This window comes from Cydia pomonella, chromosome 9, assembly GCF_033807575.1.
Source record: "Cydia pomonella isolate Wapato2018A chromosome 9, ilCydPomo1, whole genome shotgun sequence".
In the NCBI taxonomy this organism is placed as follows: Eukaryota; Metazoa; Arthropoda; class Insecta; order Lepidoptera; family Tortricidae; genus Cydia; species Cydia pomonella.
The window spans coordinates 3955522-3976708 of NC_084711.1; the positions used below are offsets into that span (position 1 = coordinate 3955522).

General features: G+C 39.7%; 2 protein-coding genes and 1 long non-coding RNA gene across 3 annotated transcripts in view; all 3 read right to left on the minus strand.

Moving 5' to 3' along the window:
- LOC133521167 (23 kDa integral membrane protein-like) overlaps positions 1 to 17532 on the minus strand; it is a 52718-nt gene extending 35186 nt beyond the window's left edge. Inside the window, exons 1-4 of the mRNA XM_061855979.1 lie at positions 17306 to 17532; positions 16705 to 16893; positions 15798 to 15980; positions 14723 to 14944 (exon numbers count right to left, since the gene is read on the minus strand). Of these exons, the coding sequence (XP_061711963.1) occupies positions 14723 to 14944; positions 15798 to 15980; positions 16705 to 16893; positions 17306 to 17365 (654 nt within the window). The 5' untranslated portion in view covers positions 17366 to 17532. The remainder of the gene's footprint in view (positions 1 to 14722; positions 14945 to 15797; positions 15981 to 16704; positions 16894 to 17305) is intronic.
- Positions 1 to 21187, minus strand: part of LOC133521176 (uncharacterized) — a 293381-nt gene that overhangs the window by 35186 nt on the left and 237008 nt on the right. The window lies entirely within an intron of this gene.
- On the minus strand, positions 17970 to 21172 carry LOC133521158 (uncharacterized). Its single transcript, XM_061855961.1, has one exon. The coding sequence runs from the start codon at positions 20875 to 20877 to the stop codon at positions 18136 to 18138; it is 2742 nt and encodes a 913-aa protein (XP_061711945.1). The 5' UTR covers positions 20878 to 21172; the 3' UTR covers positions 17970 to 18135.

The window sequence follows — 21187 nt, forward strand, 5'->3', positions numbered from 1 at the left end:
TTATGTTCACCAACAAACGCAACTTGGGAAACTTCTGCCTTCCCAAACTGTTCAACACTGAACTCCAACTATCTGCAGAGGTAAAGTATTTAGGGGTAATACTTGACAGCAAATTGAATTGGAGTAATCACTTAAACGGCAAAATTGACAAAGCCACAGTCGTATTCTGGCAATGTCGTAGAATGGTGGGTAGAACCTGGGGGCTAACCCCCAAGATAACTCTATGGCTTTACCAGGCAGTCATACGACCAATAATAAGCTACGGTGCAATAGTCTGGTGGCCACGCACCAAACTATCCACAGTTGAAGCTAAACTACAACGACTCCAGAGGTTGGCCTGTTTGGCGACTACGGGCTGCATGAGGACAACACCAACCGCGGTCCTGGAAGCTTTACTGGGCCTGCCGTGGCTGCACCTCTTTATACAACAGGAAGCGCTAGCTTCGGCGGTACGTCTCAAAAAATCGAATCTCTGGAGACCACCCAGGGTACCACACACCGAGATCCTCTACGAGGCGACAGGTAAGGAACCGCTAATAGAAGCGGTGACTGACAGGATACCCAGGCAATACATCTTCGACAAGAAATACAAGATACAGTTACACGAAGAACCTCGTGAAGGACTTAACCCGAGAGAGCTGAGAATCTTCACGGATGGATCAAAAAGACAAGGTCAGGCACTGGCGCGGGAGTATTCTCAGAGGACCTAAACATACATATCTCAACACCACTAGGCGCCCACAACACAGTCTTCCAGGCGGAATGTATGGGCATCATAATGGCAGCACACGCAATCGTCTCAAGGAAAGTAGAGGACTACCCCATCCGCATACTCTCTGACAGTCGGTCAGTACTGCAAGCTCTGCAAAGTTATACTTTGACCTCAGGGCTAATCTACGAATGCCACAAGGCTCTGTCAGAGGTAAGCACCACCACCAGCGTAACTCTGCAGTGGATTAAGGGACACAGCAACTCGCGAGGGAACGATGCAGCCGACATATTGGCGAGAGGTGGCTCGGAACTGAGGGTGGCAGGACCGGAGCCAATCGTACCTCTGCCTTATGCCTGGCTCCGGAACATGCTGAGATGCAACACCAAGGTAAAACACCAACAGTACTGGTCTAACCTAGGCACGTGCAGGCAGGCGAAGGAGGCGCTCCCGACAATCGACCCCGGTTTGTCGAGGAGGCTGAGACAGCTGAAGAGGCCACAGCTCCGGCTTTTGACTGGGGCCATAACCGGCCACGCCCCACTAAACAAACACCTATTAACCCTACGTGTTACAGATAGCCCCCTCTGCAGAGCGTGCATGGAGGAGGAGGAGACAGCCGCCCACGTCATTCTTGAATGCCCAGGGGTGGCAGAATACCGGGCACAATACCTCGGTTCCCCGGGGTCTCTCCCAGAAGTCGTCGGCAACATCAAGGGTCTGCTAGGCTTCCTGGTAGAGTTGGGTTGGCAGGAGTAGTGCCGTCAACCCACCATCACGCAAAATAGGCGCGAATTGCGACGTCGAGTTGCGGAAACCCAGCCCGCGAATACGAATAACGAACGAATAGCCTAGCATATGATTGGCGCGACAGAATATCGCGGCGAGATAGACTACCCGTTCTAACTATGTTAATCAAAGAGGGACGGGTAGTCTATCTCGCTACGAGATACTGTAATACTGTCGCGCCAATCATGTACTTCAGTAGGGCTAAGATGGTCGGCTCTTTATCATTTGTCATCATGCCTGTCGCGTTCTGACAAGAATATAAGTGCGAAAGTGACGGGCATAGCGACAGGCAATAGAAATGGAACCATGGTGCCACTGCTGGTCTTCGTCAACAAGTCCCTCAGGTCGAGCCTTCGCATCTTCTCGCCAAAAAACATTCGAATTGAAGATATATTGAGTATATGCCGGCAAACACCCATTAGAAATAGAAATAGAAATAGAAATAGAATTTGTTTTATTCATAAACACACAAACAGTAATATACAGACATAAAAGAGAACATAGTGAGAGTAAAGTGTCACGAAATGGCCTCATGGACGAAGAAATCGCGGACACGGAAATGGAGATGGATAGGACATACTATTCGAACAGGGGAAACGAATAACGCTACCATAGCTTTCGCTTGGAAACTGCCGGATGGAAGCCGTGGCTCCGGCCGCGCTATACACTCTTGGCAGCGATCCGTCCTAAGAGAGCTACGAGCGGTCGGGTTGAGCTGGAGAGAGGCCAGAAGGCGAGCTGAAGATAGGGAGACGTGGCGCGAGCTTTTGAAGGCCCTTTGCACCTCTGGAGTGTTTTAGGACAACAGCAACAACAACAACAACAATCATGTCCTATAATTATTTGCATTTATAGTAATTGATGACTCCTGCATTCTCGCGCGTGCTCTGCCTATGAGTCAATACAGTACGACGATAAAAAAACCAACATACGTGCATTAGGTACATCGCGCAAATTAGTTAGACAATTTGCCGATATAAGGCGCTGTACACATTTATACTTATTAGTATAGGTTCCTCTGATCAAGTCTTTCGCCTTTACACGAGATAATTCAAAGTTTGTGCGGAACCCTCGGTGCGCGAGTAAAACGAACTCTCACTTAACCAGTTTTTTCTACAGATGGAAATGGCTTGACAGACTACGTATATAATATATCTATTCTCAAAGTTCACTCGACCTCATGATCAAACTCATTCAAGACGGTGCACTCCATGCGGGCCCGCCTACGACATCTCACAGTAAAAACCCGATTACTAACGACTCATTTGCGGAAAACCTGGTTTAATAACTGTTTACGGAGTACAGTACAGAGGGAAGTCCGGTTGCCTAGGTTCAAACATCAAGGATAATATCTTTGTGGCATATTGTACTATCTTCAAATAAAGTGAAAGTTACTTTTTTTTAATCTGTTAGTTACATTTATATAGTCGGACCAGGCTAGCTCTGCATGACATTAATGTCAAATGTCTATGGAAATCGTTGCAAAGATAGCTTAGACGCACTTTTTATACTTTATATCCAAATACTTAATACATAACTCCTAAATATTATAAATAACAAATCCATAAAATTAACGTTAATCTGAACACGAATGCTGAATATTAGACGATATGAGATAGAGTTCGTGTCATCCACGATGACGCGCAGATTTGTCAAATCTAACCTTTAATAACATGACATTACAAGTCCAGACATGTGTCTTCGTAAATGGCACGATCTATAACGGTGAAACAGGTTTGTAGTCGCAATATCATTAAGACTTGCATGGCCAAGACTTAAGCAGGTCATAACTATTTTTAGTCAAACTTGTTAACATTCATTTTACCCTTGACTAAGCGTGTATACTAATATCAAAGAGAATTTTAAATAGAGGTGTATTGTCAAAGGAAACTTTGTAGCCACAGTGAATTTACTGCCATCTTTTGACACATGATTAAAACTTTTAGAACGCCATTTGACTTCGATCCTTATTCTTTCACCGATATCATGTTTCGAAAGATGGCAGTAAATTTAAGTGGCAATCCACCTCTACTTCAAATTCTCTTTGTTAATATACAGAAGTGGACAACTAGACACAATTTGCAGAATAGGTCATATTAATCTAACCATTGACAATATATCTAAAGACGGGTCCTACGGGCAATAAGAATGGGGCCAGTATAGCGGTGTCACTCACACGAATTCGAGCCAATCGTGCAGTCTAATGCCACAACGCGATTTGTTGGTGAGTTTGCATCACGCGCGCAATTGGTGGCAACTAGTTGCGTTAGACTGCAGGATTGGCTCGAATTCATGACACCACTGACCTAGCACCATTCTTAGTGCAGGGCCCGTCCTTAAATACTTATTGTCAATGAATCTAAGATTGTCAACACTGCTGCCTATTGGGCTTCCATCGTATAAAAAAGGAACCTCGACACAAGAGGAAGAAGAATGAATCGAACCAAATAGATGATTGTTTTGGTTGATTAGTCACAACATAGTCTTTGAACGGGGCCGGCAGGCCACGTATCTCTATCCGGCTTCGCTACGCTCAGCCGTATATACTCGTATCTACTTGGCCTGCAACCCTACGTTTCCCGGTCTCTATAGTAATGTATGTACTATAAACAAACGAAATAGAGCAAAAACAATAGGTATTGTATGCTGAAAAACTTAAATTCGCTGTATTTTTTAACTATGGTATCTGAAGCTACATAAACTAATTAGTAATTACAGGCATAGATCTCATCCTATTGTAAGTACAAAGTTTCAGAGAAATATAGCTAATCGTTTTAAAATGAGAGCGTAAATACGTTTGTATGGAGAATCGAGCATGCTGGGGACCCTTAAAGCAAGACATGTTTGATCTGACAACTAGGTATTATCTCCGGGTCTCTCCCATGTCAAACTGACAGCAAAACGTAAGTAAAAACTACCTTCCATGCTTTTAATTACATTGTTAGAGACATGTAAAATTAGGTTAAGCGTTAAGCGTAAGTAAGTTTCATGTGAACTACATAATTACCGGTCGCCTAATGTGTTATTAAGAGGGGGTGTATATGTTCATACGCATAAAAAAGGGGAGGAAGATATGGTGTGTAACGCGGAGCTTGAGATGGGACATAAGACTATCGCGCGGGAAAAAGGTATAAACAGTTTACCTACATTATTTAAAAACAATAAAACCTAGCTAGATTGATCGATGTTTCGCCCTCGTTAGCTTCTGGTTTGAAAATTAAATCAAATTTATTTATTTATTTTTAATCTTTATTGCACAATACATGAAGGTACAAATCAACTAATGGGTTAAACCAGAAAGATAAGTAGGTGCAGCGTCTTTTGAAGTAATTGAATTTGTAACAAAGACTATAGATGAATATAAACTATAAATTAATAAATATTATACAAATAAACATACATAATTATATTGGTACATACATAATTATATGTATACCAAGTGTGAATCATTAAGTTGATGAAGAAGAAAGTTTGTCAAGGAAATACTTGCGCAACATGCGCTTGAATATAAATTTGGTCTGCGCTTGTCTGATAGAGAGTGGGAGAACGTTCCGAAGTCTGATTGCCTGGACAGTGAAAGAATTGGACATGAAACCCGTTCGTTGTTGGGGGACAATGAGCTTAATGATGTCATATTATAAATCAAACCATTACTTTAGATTTTAATATCCACCGGGCTACCGCGAAATCTCGGGCAAACTAATTATTTTAATAATGTTTCCTAGTTTGATCGAATTGTCGTTTTCATACGTCCCTATATTGTTAATTTCATCAAAACAGCTAAAGCTGTTTTGGTAAAATAATGCAAATTAATGTATCTGAAAAAAATGTTATAGATTATTTGGCGCTACTGTAGGTACCGAAGGGTACGTAATTAACAGAGATGTGACTTATTTGAAATACTTGTATTTAAAATGCAAATACAAAATGCAAAATACCTATTTTGTATTTTGTATTTATATTTTAAAGAAAACTATTTTGTATTTTATTTCAAATAGTTTTTGGGACCTATTTTCTATTTTCAAAATACAAAATACTTTTTATTAGTTAAAGTAAGTAGGAGTTACAATCTCTTCTGACGTTACAATCCTTGCAACTCTCTCATTCTTTTATGGCGACCGGTCTGGCCTAGTGGGTAGTGACCCTGCCTATGAAGCCGATGATCCCGGGTTCAAATCCTAGTAAGGGCATTTAATTGTGCGATGAACACAGATATTTGTTCCTGAGTCATGGGTGTTTTCCGTTTTTTTTTTTGTTTTTTTTTGTTTATTTATTCACTATGAATTTTTTTAAACAGGGTTTAACTCAATAAGCCACTATTGAAAACCTCTAGGGTTTATGTAATAGTTGGCGAGATCGCGCGGACTGATCCGCGTTTGCTTAATACTATTATTACATACCTACTTAGTTATGTTTTCCTGTCGAAGCTGTTTTTGTGTCTATCGTTTAAATATCAACCTTATGTATATGTATTTAAGTATTTATAAATATTTATATATATCATTGTCTAGTACCCACAACACAAGCCTTAATGAGCTTATTACTGTGGGACTTAGTCAATTTATTTATTTATTATTTTAACATGGAACTGGTGAATCTGTTTAGTAACGCCGCAAATGACCACAAGCGTAGCGAGAGATTAAAAATGTGGAATCTTAAGCGTTGCAAGGGTTTCAAGGCACGAGAGGTAAACAAACTTTTCTGCCCTGGAGAAACACAAACGAGACGTTTTCACCAACCAACGAGAGGTATATACTAGCTGTAAAACATTACAAATCTAAATTAATGCTTTTAATAATTGTCCGTTAAAAACCATCACTTAAAAGTCCATTCAACCGGTAAACATACACACTATTTTTAAAGAATGAAGAAAGCCTTTCCAACTTGTAAATTCAGAGCAATACTAACTTTTTAATTCAGACTAGGTATTCACTATTTAAGAGCCTTTTATCGCAAAGTATTTGTATTTTAAAAAAGCATTTTGAAAATACCTATTTTGTATTTAGTATTTTAAATACAAATTTGAAAATTATTTCGTATTTTGCATTTGAAATAGTATATCAAGGAAGTATTTATATTTTCTATTTAAATACTTTTTATAAACTATTTTTCACATCTCTGGTAATTAACGTACCCTTCGGTACCTCCAGTAGCCCCCTCTTAACGCCGGCAGTAAGCTCGAGGGGTTTATGCTCACCAGAAGGACGTGTTTGTCGACTTACTTACGTTTTTGGGTCATGCTCATAAAAGTCCCAGCGTGAAATGTTACAGAAACTAGGGATGGGATCGTTGTGTCGGCATATCGATGCGGTAGAATATAAAATAACACATGAGTTTCAAAATTAATAATTAATCGAAAGTTTGAAACAAAGTTTAGAGTCGAAACTTTCTACAATAACACATAACACCGGACTAAGCTGATCCTGATAAGGTCTAGTTTCACCTCTGGGTTCGAAGGTCAGATAGCAGTCGCTTTCGTTAAATAAAACCAGACTGACTGACAGAGTTCATAAGGGTTCCTTTTTTACATTTTTGGTACGGAACCCTAAAAACGTGCCTTTGAGTGAATTCTGTAATTAAGTTGCCGAGCGAACACCAAGGTCCAAGAAAGTGGCGCTCTGGCAAAATTGCAAGAAATTCGAATCCAAGTACTATAAAGTATCCGTATCCGTAGTTGAAACATCATCTGATCTTCCGGACAATTTGGATTCAAGTTGCAATCCCTAGTATAGATGCGTTTATATTAAGACTTGTTCGAATCTACCCTATATGGCAGCGGTTCCTAACCTGGGGGTAATTACCCCTGTATCCCTACGGGGGTAATTACCCCTAAAACTAATATTTTACGGGGGTAAAAAGCTCAATTAAAGATAACAAAAATTAGATCTGTAAGAAAGAATTGGGTTCCCTAGTTAGCCATAGGGTGGCAGAACTGAAAAGGTTAAGAACCACTGCTATATGGGTTACCCACTACTTTTACCAAAATGAACCCATCGCTCTTAGGTCTAATAGGCTCAGCCCTAAGATTAACGGGTTTAACAAATGAACATCAGAATTAATTGGGGGTGTTCACAGGCGCGCCCGCGATCGATTTACTGTCGCTCGTAATTTGATAACAGCTAATCGCTGGGCGCGACGTCACGAAATGTTTTGGTTTCCGAATGTTTTTCGTGAAATAAACAAACAAGGGAAAATGAGTGTTGAATAACTCGACTTACTTAAAAGATTATGCCATATGACACTATACCACAACTTACCAGAATAAACTGTTTTCTTTCTTCTATCTTCGTTACAACTCAAGATAATTTAACATCTCATATACTCGAAATACATTATTCTCCCTTTTTCAGTCGGTAAGCAAAATAAATACAATTATTATACCAATTTAAGAGTAGTGTCAGTTTGAATGAGCACCTGCAGCTAACTCATCTTTGATATCATCGAATGAACTTTAGGACACATCAGAATGGAATGCATAATATAGTGTTCTAATGCGGGGAGGTACCGCCGTCTTACAGAATACCACAGTTATTTACAATTCCATTTACTCCTATTTTCCTGATGAAGTGAGTAAAGAAGTTTCACGGATGCATAGTGTTAACATTTAGACGGCGGGGGACTTATATGATGTCATATTATAAATCTTATGCTATCAACACTGTAGAGGAACATATAACCTCACAAAGCTTACACACATATAGAAAAACATATATCAAAGACAAATTAGGTAAAAGTAACAACTGGTGGTCTTATCGCTAAAGAGCGTTTTTTTACAGACAAAACTTTTAGGTACCCAACAGAGACATATCTGATATACCTATGTACGTATAAGAATCGGCTACAAAAGTAACACCTCTGGAGTTTCAAGTAACTTTTTCATTAGATGGGTGGTGCATTTTTTGTCATCGTACTGATATGAGAAAATAACGTCATATGCACTTTCTAGAATAAATCCCCAGCTGTCATATAATCAAAGCGTTCTTGGAAGAATCTGCATTCCGCATGCATTTTTTCTCGGTGAACGTGTCTGCAACGGAATGTCGCTATTTACTTAACATTGGAAAATGGAGCTGTGTTAACTCTTGACATGACTTGTAAGACTTATATTACTTAGTAGTTATCAATCTGCCTATATTTTAACATATGTGTATACGCTCTACATTGCTCTAACGATTACAATACGCTTTAATTATTATTCCTATAAAGATATAATAAACCTACTTATATATAAGGGTTGGTTACACCAAAACATAACAAACCGTCTGTGTGTCTGTGATCGTAAAAATCTTCGCTAAAATTTAAGTATCTATCTGTGGAATTAGGTACGTTAGCCAGTGTCTGACAGATGCATAGTGCAACCCACACTAAGTCACGTTTTGTACGGTAAACAAACCAATCAAGAAAGCTAAAAAGCACTTCCTTGAACTCTACAAAAACTGTTTCCTATTTCAACTTCAGAAAAACTTATTTCACTCCAATACCGAGCATAAAATGTGATAATTATCACAATTATCTTCGAGGAAGATCAAACAATGCTTTATGAACCGCTCATTTTCATTTCATATCGATAACCAGCGAAACAATTGAATAGCGTGACAACACTGCTTATCGTGCGACAAACTATTGTTTGAAATCCGATATCGCCGTATCAACTAGGTACGTACATTTTTTAATGTTTCGCTGGTTGCGGTTGGTCGAGGTTAAATGAATAAATAATCACAAAAGAATTGACCTTGTAAAATACATTGTTGAATACTGCTAAAAAACAGTGTTAATTGTCAAACGTTATCATTATTGAACTTGTTTTACTCTTTATTTTAGTATAATCTACTTTCTAGGAGCCCGATTCGAATTGACAATTTGTTATAGTTTTTAACCGGTTTTGACACGACCTTAAAGATTCGCTCACTTCTGATTGGTGCATGCGAAATGAAGAAAAAGTCTTGCGTGAGATGTGCGCCAATCACCAAGACTATCCTCAAGGACTAGTGGCGTAGCGTGAACTAATCTTAGCCATGGGCGAAACCACATCTACGAGGTCCTTTTCAATGCGTATTCACAATGTAATAAAAAGGTTCGTTTTGCGCCCTCCCCCTAAGTGTGAGGCAGTGGGCGAGGGCCAAATTTGCCCCGGCCTAGCTACGCCACTGTCATGGCCGTGTCAAAACCATAACGAATTAACTACTTAATTCCTAATAGGCCTCTAGGGTACTGCAGGTACTTGCCATCCAGCCAGTCAATAAAACAACTTAAGAAGGTAGAATGTGACACTATTTTACAGTGTTGTCGTGTCCATAAGAACTCGATTCCCGCCGTCGTCTAATTACAGAGAGTTGGGTACCTGAAATCTAATGAATGTGAATTGATGTGTCCTATTTATGATGGTTAGGGCTAATACTAAATAAAAGGAACAACTTCTATAAGCATATTAACGTTGACAGCCAATGTTAGGAATTAAATGGAAACGATTTCTGACAGAAACCCTTAAAAGTCTTCAAAACTTCTTCATATAAATCACGACCGGCAGAAAAGAGGACAAAACTAAAACAAGCCATCACAAAAAATAAATAATTCGCAGGTCGATTCGTTTCATCATTTCACTTTCTATGATGACATAACACAACTGCACTCGTAAAGTAGGTATTGCGTAGACCGGCTTGTTATGGTGTATAAAAGTTACTGCAATTATGAAAGTAAAAAAATATATGACCGTAATAAGATTTTAAAACGGTGTTTCTAAACACTATTTGAAGAATCTAGGGCATAACGATGCCAGTTCACTTTACGATATTCAATAATATTTGAGTTTTATTAGATATTCGGTACAGTCGGCATCATCGTTATTATCGGAAATAAAACAGAACTAATTACAAATTTCAATAAAGACCGCGACGAGGTTGGAAGGTGATGTGACAGTTGCATTCTTAAAAACTTGTGCCAGTGCCAAATTTTTGGAATTAAGTTGCTAAGGCGGACCACATACATCTTCGAATTTTTTCAATGTTTTTCTTCTGGAGGAAAACATTGCAAATATTGAACATAATTTTCCGGATGTAACCGAGGAAAACGCTAAGATAAGGACGTATCAGCCTACATCAAAACCAAATCAAAAATCGAAATGTTTTATTAGGTATCTAGTTCTATGTAGAAAATGTATTACCTACGTTAGTTGTGTTGACAATACTACTTTCTTCAACTATACTATTTTATATTACTGATATATTTATGTATCATATCAGTCAGCAGTTTATTACCAGCCTATACGATATTCCAGAGTAACAAAGATAGATTGAATTACTGAGAAACACGCTCCTATTAAAATTCCCAGAACCAATTCTACGAACTGGTAATTCGACAATGACGGCCAATTGAGATTTACTATGGCTTTTGATTGGCACCGAGATTAGGTATACGTACCGAGATTTCAACTAAAATTCGTTTAAAATTGTATTTTTATTAGGTCAAAATCACTTACAGATCCATGACATATATTAATAACATAGCAAACATTATATAGGCCCCTGCCTACCTAAAGCTACGACTACTCCACGTTCGGAAACGAGGCTTTCATACAATTTCCACCGTGTAGTACCTACTTAAGTGGTTTGCCACTAAATTGTATTGCACCGCTATTGCTATCAGGGCCACGGTGACATTGGACCGTCGAAAGATTGGTTGGTATCATAATATCATTGTTGGTAACCGTGTAGTAATATCGACTAAACTCCTTGATGTAATATGCTATTTTGTGTATAATAAATAAATAAGTCGTGAACTAATTTTACGGTTTACACTCACGTGTTTTTAGTCACTCGCGCGACATGTTTCGGAGAGCCTAGGTCTCCTTTCTCAAGCACTAACAGTAGGACCAGCGTTCACGACGGCCGTCGTTTGCGGGTCGTGGTAACGATATAAATTCAGGTACTTGCTTAAACTATAGAATTTACTTTTATTACATTTATAATTGACCGAAGCATTGGTGAAGGTCTCTGTTTTAACTTGGATGTTCTGAATTATTTTTTAACAAGCAGAAACGTCTGCAAACGATGCTATTAAGCTTAGAATAAATTTAAAAGTGGAAGAAGCGCTGGTGGCCTAGCGGTAAGAGCGTGCGACTTGCAATCCGGAGGTCGCGGGTTCAAAGTGTTCAAACCCCGGCTCGTACCAATAAGTTTTTCGCAACTTATGTACGAAATATCATTTGATATTTACCAGTCGCTTTTCGGTGAAGGAAAACATCGTGAGGAAACCGGACTAATCCTAACAAGGCCTAGTTTACCCTCTGGGTTGGAAGGGCAGATGGCAGTCGCTTTCGTAAAAACTAGTGCCTACGACAAATCTTGGGATTAGTTGTCAAGCGGACCCCAGGCTCCCATGAGCCGTGGCAAAATGCTGGGACAACGCGAGGAAAGAGAAGAAGAAATTTAAAAGTGTTTTTTTTTTAAAGAAATTTATAAGTGGATGTTTTCCTCTACAGGTCGCAATTCTCAACCGATTCTCGTGAAATTTTATGAGCAGGTAACTACCGATAGTTACATAGATATTTTTGTCGTTTCATTTTTGGAAAATAAAAAAAAAGCGGAAATTTGCATAAAGGATTTAAGCGCTCTAGGGTAAGTTCGCTGTAATGACGCTGAACGAAGTAAGTTTTTTGTTTCTTACGTTTTTAAGCTAATCGCGAAGTCTAATGCTCAGTGCTCACTGAGCCACCAATAGTAAATATATTCGATCGTGTGACCGTAATAGGTATGACTCATACATACATACTTTAATGTTCAATATTTATTCTCCACCCACTTTACCCATATATTTTATTTGTTTAATATCCCGGTTATAAGTACAAGGTCGCCTGACCTTTACTTAGCCTTGAAATATTCAAGTCAAGGTCACAGTGGGACCTTTAAGTAACCCGGTCGCCTTTGTAAATATAATAGCTTTGTAGAGCAAGTATCTAAAGGTGTAGTAATAGTAACTTTGCCTAGACCATTAAGTGTCACGAAGGAAGTATAGGTAAAAAACTTAAGTAAGTCACCTGTTGTATATAGTTGTGACGTGTTCGAATAGACAATACATATTTAAAAGACACACACAAACAAAACAAATGTCTATTCGAACACGTCACAACTACATACAACAGGTGACTTACTTAAGTTTTTTACCTATAGATTTATTATAATATTATACTGAGTTTTAGTTATAGAACTGAATATTGCTTTTGCTACTGTGGGGGTGCTTTTCATTAAGTACACGGTACTATGGTTTTTTTTTTTAAAGAATCCTGTCTGAGCTGGACTACTGAGAAATACCGTGTCTGAAATGATTGGGAAATAGATAGGTGTTACCCCTTGTGCTAATATTAAGACCTGAACAAGCGAGACTAAACTACCACACCACACTTGTGGGTACAAGGCAAAAACTGGAACTTGAGCTTTATAAGGGTTTCAATTTCAAGGCGCGAGAGGCACGCAAACTTTGCTGACCAGTTAAACATGCGCATGACACTTTTCATCTGCCCACCGCGAGAAAATTACAAGCTAATGAAAATTTTAGCTGAAAGCTTTTTCTTAAATGTTTTAAAGATCAGCCTATATACGTCCCACTGCTGCGTACAGGCCTTCTCTCATGCGCGAAAGGACTTGGGTTATACTCCTAATCCCCACCATGTCTCCAAGCTGGCGGGTTGGGGACTACACATAGATACACCTTTGAATCTTTTCGCAGATGTAACATCTGGTTTCCTTACGATGTTCACCGAAAAGCTAGTGGTAAATATCAAATGATATTCCGTATACATAAGTTCCGAAATACCACAACCGATACCATGATACTACGTAGTACCTATTATATCCCTATATGTATTATCTTCGTTTGACAAGTGGACAACCTTCTTGTTTACAAGCATTCACATGGGAGTCATATACTTCGCAATGTTTTAAATATAGACGTTACCAGTCAAAGGCGTTTTAGTGTACGGTAAGTTTTACGGGCCCATGTTAAGAGACGCGCTGGACTGTTAATTGGCGGAGGTGGTAATGTTATGTGTTAGTTAGGTGAGTCATTGGCTTACTAATACATTAGCGTTAAATATATAAGATTTCGTGCTTAATAAAATTGTCGTCACAAAACTTACATTATTCATTTTTCTTAACTATTCACCCTAATTGGGTACATTATTTTCTAAAATCTCCCTAATACGCAACGCAAGAAACAAATTAATTTCAGATAGATAACCGATCCCCACGTAGTAGTATTGGGCTGTACAAAAATTGTGAACATTTATTTCAACAATGTTCTTAACTTGGCAACAAAAACAAATTAGAACCTAAATCTACTTGATTCCGCTAGCCAAGTAAGATGAGATGAGCGAAAGAACGAACAGGCGATAACGAGAGCATGCGGTGCTGCCCCCTATCGGAAACCTTTAGTACTACTACAAACGTAAACCGCACTAAAATGTAGGTGTAGTATCTGCTAACGACCTAGTTAGTAGTTAGCACGCTAGTTTAGTACCCTGCAGTTGCTGAAGTATAAAGTACACAGATGTCGCTACAATTGAATGAAGACATGGCACTTCGAAGAATAGAAACACAGACCCAGACTGATGTCAGTGATGACTGATTTTTAAAAAGAAATGGTGGTTTTATATCATGAATCGTGGAGCAGATTCCCCAAAAACTTTCATCGGTTTATTCAGGTTTTTATCTCTATATCCATTACATATCATACCGTAATACCCCTGAACTGTTTCCGTAATATCTTACATGGCAACCCGTCGCCGCTGTCGTCTAAAACATCTCTCTCTTTTACTCTCACTAAGACGTAATTTAAGAGAAAAATGCCCGCAATTGACGAACTTCGATTTTCGCGGTTATAACTTATAGCCCAGTTTCATTCAAGTATATACATTTTGTTCGTGCCGTTCGAAACCAGGCGGCGCGAGCGGTGTTTCGCGCGACACGATCAAAATGTATAGACTTGAATGCATGAGACTATTTTGGACGCCAGCGGCGACGGGTTGCCGCGCCACCGCCGCCCGCCGCCCAGCTCGCCACGCCGCACGCCACGCCGCACGCCGCGCTGCGCGCCTCGTGCGTCTAGACCGCGGCCTTATGAACTTTTGATTGACCCATATTAGCTCGAATTGTGCACTTGCGTAATCTAGTAACAGTGGAATTTGAATTTGGTTTAGAGTGACCACAATTCTCACCTAAAGTTAGTACTAACCTGCAATACAGACGCGACCAGCGCCGTCATAGCCACCAGCATCAACTGCTGTCTAGCATATTCATGAAGTGGATTCCCGCAGCCCTGCTGAAATATAGCGCTGTGGTCAGACACGTAGGGCTTCTGAGCCAGCGTGTCGAGGATGCCCTTGCCTGTGCAGGATACAGGAATGTTGTTGGTGTGGAGAAAGTCTCCTGGGCCCGTGACGCCGCAGCACTGCATCTGAAATGAAAATAGTTATTTGTTTTACAAGGGGGCAAAGTTGTTGTTTAACCGCTCGTGCTAATATTGATACCCGAGCAAGCGAAAAATTCCAAAATTGAACCACGAGCGTAACGAGTGGTTCGAGAAGTGGAATCTTGAGCGTTGCGAGGGTTTCAATGCACGAGGGTTAAACAACTATGAAATACCAAAAAATTCAAATAAAATCAAATCCAAATGAACGTAATAAAAAAATAATCATTCAAAATCATCATTTAAAAGTCAATTCTACTAGCTAACATAAGGAAACAACTCAAAATTTGCATCTGATTACTTTGCCCCACATGTGGATAAAATGCAACTTTCTCATTCGTTTAGTGAAAAATATTTTGTCATTTACTGGAAATTTAGAAAGTAGAAGATGCTCAATCCAAGCAGCTGATCGACTTATTTTAGTATTTCATGGCTTGTAGTGGGGCATTCGAAATAATTATGTTTTTCAAGTAAATCTACGATTGCAATGATAGTTCTTAAACAATTAAATTTCAAAAGGAAACTCCGTAACAAACATACAGTCGCCATCAGATATATTGGAGCAGCCAAAGCTCAAAAATATCTGAACAATCATTTAACGCCTTAAAAACAGAGGCGTGTGCAGATATTTGTGAGCGCCTTGGCCGCTCCGATATATCTGATGACGACGTACACGCTTTAATCCCATTTCGTAAGAATTCATTCAACTCACATCTATACGCAACGTGCTGTCCCCTTATTGTTCTAGGCATCTTGGCCTTAATCCTCAGGTCTAAGCCATTCCTAGCACCTTATCCCACACGACACAGACAAAATCGATCACTACTAGGATTATACTTACATCTTTATGCAGTTTATCCCATCGCAACAAGTCGTACGAGCTGTCCTCCTTGTTTTCCAAGGTGTACTGCAGAAAGGACGCCATATTGGTCTTGATCTCCAGGTCCACACCGTCCCAAACTACCATGGCCCACACGAAACAGGCAAACTCGATCACCACCACTAGAATTATCAGGATACCGGTCTGGAATCATATTAATGTGCATCAATATTTTATTTTCAGATAAACTGTTAGAGAGAAAAAAATTTGATAAACTAATAACTTTTCGATTGTTTTGACTCAGAATCACAATAATTATTTATTTAAAAAAGGTGTCCTAAAAATAGTCGAAATAACGCACAAAAGTTAATAGATTTCCGAAAAAAAGTTACTGTTCGTTCTGACAATGCCCTATTGGATAGGTTGAACACTTTTGGGACCCCCATATGCAACTATATGAAATTACAGCAAAATAGCGCATACAGAGAGTGAAATGCACTGAGATTGATATCAAACATACATATTTTTTCTTTCTGAACACGCCACTTATTGCCCAAATTAAGTTACTCGTGTCTTATTATTAATATGACTAGCAAAAAACTCCGAATGTGACTTGGTTCAACTTTTTACTACTTAAGGAGTACTTATAATACTTATAGAATATTCAATGCATCCTTGGTCAAGAATCAAGATTCAATTTTGCGTGCATTCAAGTGATATAGACACGCAATCTTCTCCTATATCGCATTTATATCAAAAAAGATTGAATATATCTCGTATTGCCTACACAATAAGAAACAGTTTTCTTTGTGACCTCATTACCTACTTGAAGTAACTAGGTAAGTAAGTATACTTATAGCTCTTTATGAGGCTTTTGTTATTGCCATTTCTTAAATAAGAGTTACAAGAAGTATGTGAAAATACGCACAATGGTGACATGAATTTGATGCATAGATGTAGCCGTCCTCCAACCAATCCAGGCTATGGAGCATGTGATGATGGCCATCATGAGAAGCAGGATTGCGGGGTATTCCACATTCACCCCTATGAAGTGCCGGTAAATGAAGAGCCGATATAAAAGCCAGCCGCTAACTCCAAACAGTACTACTGCTGACATCTGTGGACAAACGGAGGGATTATTTAGTCACTTGTGAACATTAACCGACAGAATTCGAAAGTCGACATACGCGACAGGTTTTCCACGGCTAGATTCCTGTTTACTATGACTACTAGCGCCACTAAAGTTCGTCATGTATCATGCCTAAATTAATCCGATTCAATTAATTGGAAGGAAGAAGTTTAGCGAGCTAATTCTTCAAAGTAATGACTGAAAAAAATGTGTCATAGCAATGGATCCTACAATTAATCACTTAACCTTATCATAGTTTACATTATTCCACTAAATTAACAAAAGTTTTAGCTGTAAACATTAGTTTTGCCAAGCTGTTGTTATGACTACGTAGCGAACTACTTATAACGGGAACGGAGTTTCCCCGTTTTTCAGTGAAAAACTTATAAATAATACTCACTACGAATAGTACGTTGAAGATAAGCACTAAGTACTTCCAACAGTTTGCTGAGATGGCCATTGTAATGTAAACAAATCCCTTCACATGTCAAGTAATGTTTGAAAGTGGACTCATAACAAAGAGCCCGGTCGTTCCACCTCACGGATTTGTTTGTGTTCTGTCTCTGCGTGCGCGCCCACGGAACGAGCGCCGACTGTGCCGAGTGATGCAACTGAGCCGCACTTCAGAATTAACCATTCGACATTTATCTTGATGAACAACAGTGGTCTTATCGCAATTACTAAAATCCAATGCGTATCGACATATCGTCGACAAAGTTCTGAGGAAACGACTTACTCATCAAAATATCGCTTATCAGACTTCAAATGATAACGATGTATACAGGTGTACTTGAACGGTTGATCTAACCTAATTCCTGTAGGAGATAACCTAGAGTTTAGTTTGAAATGTAGAGTGCAGGCGAGTTATTCTTGGCCCTGCGACATGATACATTTTCTATTTCCGTGACACCGTTGGCGGTTTACTTTCGCTACGTCAGCTACGTGCCCCGAGTAAATTACTTACAAATTATACATGACGAGCCCGCCATGAATAATCCATTAAACATGGAATATTCTGGATGGAGATAGAGGCCTAAAGGAGACTTACGTTTTAAACATCATAATTATTATCACACATTTATTGTTACTTTACAATAGTTTAGATAAAAATCGTGTAGGCGCTATCTTTTTTTGCTGACTGTACTGAGGTACATAGTTTTCGTAAATAATACAGTATTGTCTAATACGGTAAATAAGATAATAACATTACTCATATATCGTAAAATGCAATCATTCATATAAATCACAAAAACACAAATCTTTGACTAAAGCGTCGGGCATGGTCTGCATTCGGAGTTTCCCAATCAAATCATCCATCTCTTCCTTAAGATCGGGACTGATAGGCCCTGCTTGACTTGCAGTGCGGATCATAGCCCTCGCCTTATCAGTGAGTCGTTCTTGCATCGCCAGAATAGCCAAAAATGCCCAGCCATCTGCAAGCATTGGCTCCAAATCGACAGCGGCAGCAGCCCAACGTTCAGCCCGGTATCGATATCCCATTTGAGCGTATATACGCCCAATCATAAGAGCTGAATGGCCTCCTGGAGATATCTTATGGCAACGAGCAGCTCTCTGCAATGCTACGCTAGGGTTAGTGTGATAAGTTCCCCATGCCGCTCGCAAAAGTAAAACGGGGCATTGCTGTGCTCCTGCTCGATCCGCTTTCAGATATGATGCCTCGCAGTCTCCATCCCAACCGTTAATACACGCTAAACAACTAGTCTGCATCTGTGACAGTATAGCACATGGACCAAATTTACTGATAGCTTTTTGTGTCATATCTAACGCCGCGTCATAGCGTCGTCTTAGGAGAAGAGATGCGGCACGAATATAATACACATCGATGCTAACTTTACTGTTAAAATTATAATGCGCTCCTCTGTTAAGGCATCCCTCCTCCACGCATTGCAGCAATCTCTCGGTAAAATGATAGCATTTTAAACAGAGGAAGAATGCTGCCGAAATTAAAAATGGGTCTGTGACAGCTATTACAGTTGGAATCCAAAATATTTGCTCTTCTCCAGTTGTTTGCACCCAGCGCTCATAAAACTTTTTCCATTCCCGGGGTAGCACAAACGCTTTTCTCATATGCTTTGCAGCTACGAATGCCGCGTATTGATCTCCGATATAATGATACAATGTGTGGACAGCTGCCCAAGATATTGCATTAGAAATTCCGTCAGAGTTGTCACCCTTTACAGCTATTCGTAAAGCAGCACTTGCAGTTTCATTTGCCTCTGGGCCTTTGTCGAATTCTTGTGCACCAAACAACCACAATAAATATTTGTTCTTGACCTGAATACTTAATGCTCGTAAATAGTAATTTCTAGCCTCTATATCGTTTCTTGCTTCAAGGCATACTAGAGCCTTCGATAAGAGGGATCTGGGATGACCTTTTGTAGCTAATACTAAGGTTTCGACGTGATGATTAGCCAATCTCGTGTCTCCAGATATTCGACATCTTGATGCAGCAAAAGGTGCGGGGGGTCGAGGTGGAGGGGGTCGCGGCTCGAACGAAGCTGTTACAGCACGCCTGGCCGCGGCGTGCTGGCCTGTCACTGTATCTTGCCATTCGAGAGTTGTACAATCACCTGGTGGAAACTGCCTTATCATCATACGCACACGCATCATTAGACGGCTTGCCGCTGTGCGCTTTATACTTTGACCCATACGCACAGTGCCTCGAGTCGCCAAGACACCTAGCTCTCTGTGAACCGCTAATGCTCCACAATCTTTCCTTATTTTACGAGCATCTAACGACGGATCTTCTGAAGGCGCCTCCGGTGGGAAAGTATTAACAGGAGTTGGTGGTCCTTCACCAGGTAGCAACCCTAAGGTGTTGAAAAACCACGTCAGTTTTGTCTTTGGCACGAGTGGTTCCATTAAATCGAATCTGAGAATAATATAGGCGCAGTGGCCGTATTCATCTCTTAGAACAGGATCCGCGTCTCGAGCACTAGTAGCCTTAGCGCTGGTAGGTGGTAAATCCAACAATGGCCCACAATTTGGTAAATCATTTTCGTTATATAACAATAACTTTGTACTGGTCGTAACTCCAAACTGTGCAGCTTCCAATAAGACGTTTGCATTGATGAATCCCATATATCGACCACGTAATTCTGGTTTACCAACCTTTGGCACTCCAGCCAATTCAATAAACAGAGGGGATGAAACTCTACTTTGCAATAGTAATGGGTCTACTAGGACTCGCTGCATAGAATTCCAGAACACTGATCTACATTCTGGAGTGTTTTGAACTTCCAAATCCAACGGTATAAATACGTCATCATGTGGCACATTGAATTGGGTATTAGCTGCATATCCAGCTTGGCTGGCTGTTGCCCACACAGATTTTGTAGCAGAGGGAGAGCTTAGGGATTTGCCAAAATTTACAGCTGCAGTTTCAAGAACTTCATCGAGAGCAACGGCTCCTAAAAAAGCAGTTCCATCCTTAAATAGAGGTAAGCAGTGTGCAGAAACTAATGTCATAAGAAGGGTGCTTTTATACAATTTTGAGTCAGCCTCCGAATCTACCGTTACCTCCACTGACAATCCTATATCTTCACCGGTATTTATTAATAGTAGAGGCAAGGTTACACATATTTTGTCTGCCCCAAGGACTAAAGGAAATAAGTCTACCGTTCCTCCAGCGCGATTATCGCCGTGTAACAAAGGGTCTGGATCTTTAGCTCCCTTACCTCCAGACACGCGGAGCAAACATATTAATGGCTGACTTGCAACTAACTGCTGAATTTCCGGTTCCTCAATATTTACCGGTAAAGGAGTCGTTTCTAGTGGTAAATCAGCTTGCCATTTACATTCAAGCAAAATAAATCCATTAAATAATACCATAAAAATATATTCTCCAGTACCCAGAGGTGTACCCTCAAGAATAACAGAACACTTAAGCACTTCATGAGATGACAAGGTAACTGAAGAGGGAACTACGGAACTGGATTTCGATCGTGTCATTTTTTTTAATTCTGTAGTTTCGTATAGAAATAATGACTCAATAATGTAGCCAATACAGTAAATTATTTCATTTCATAATCAATAAAATTCAACCACAACTGAACATTCACTAAAATTACACCAAAGTTACTCTATGAATTACACTGTATTAGTTTTCATAGAACGTAGTGAAAATGGTCTTTGGTTTTCATTTATTGAAGTTGTCAAGTTTAACTGCCAATATATGTAAAAAATATCAAGCATAGTTTGCAAATAGGTTTTCTATAAATATAACTTTAGGCCAGCCTTAGTCCCACTCGTCCACACTCGT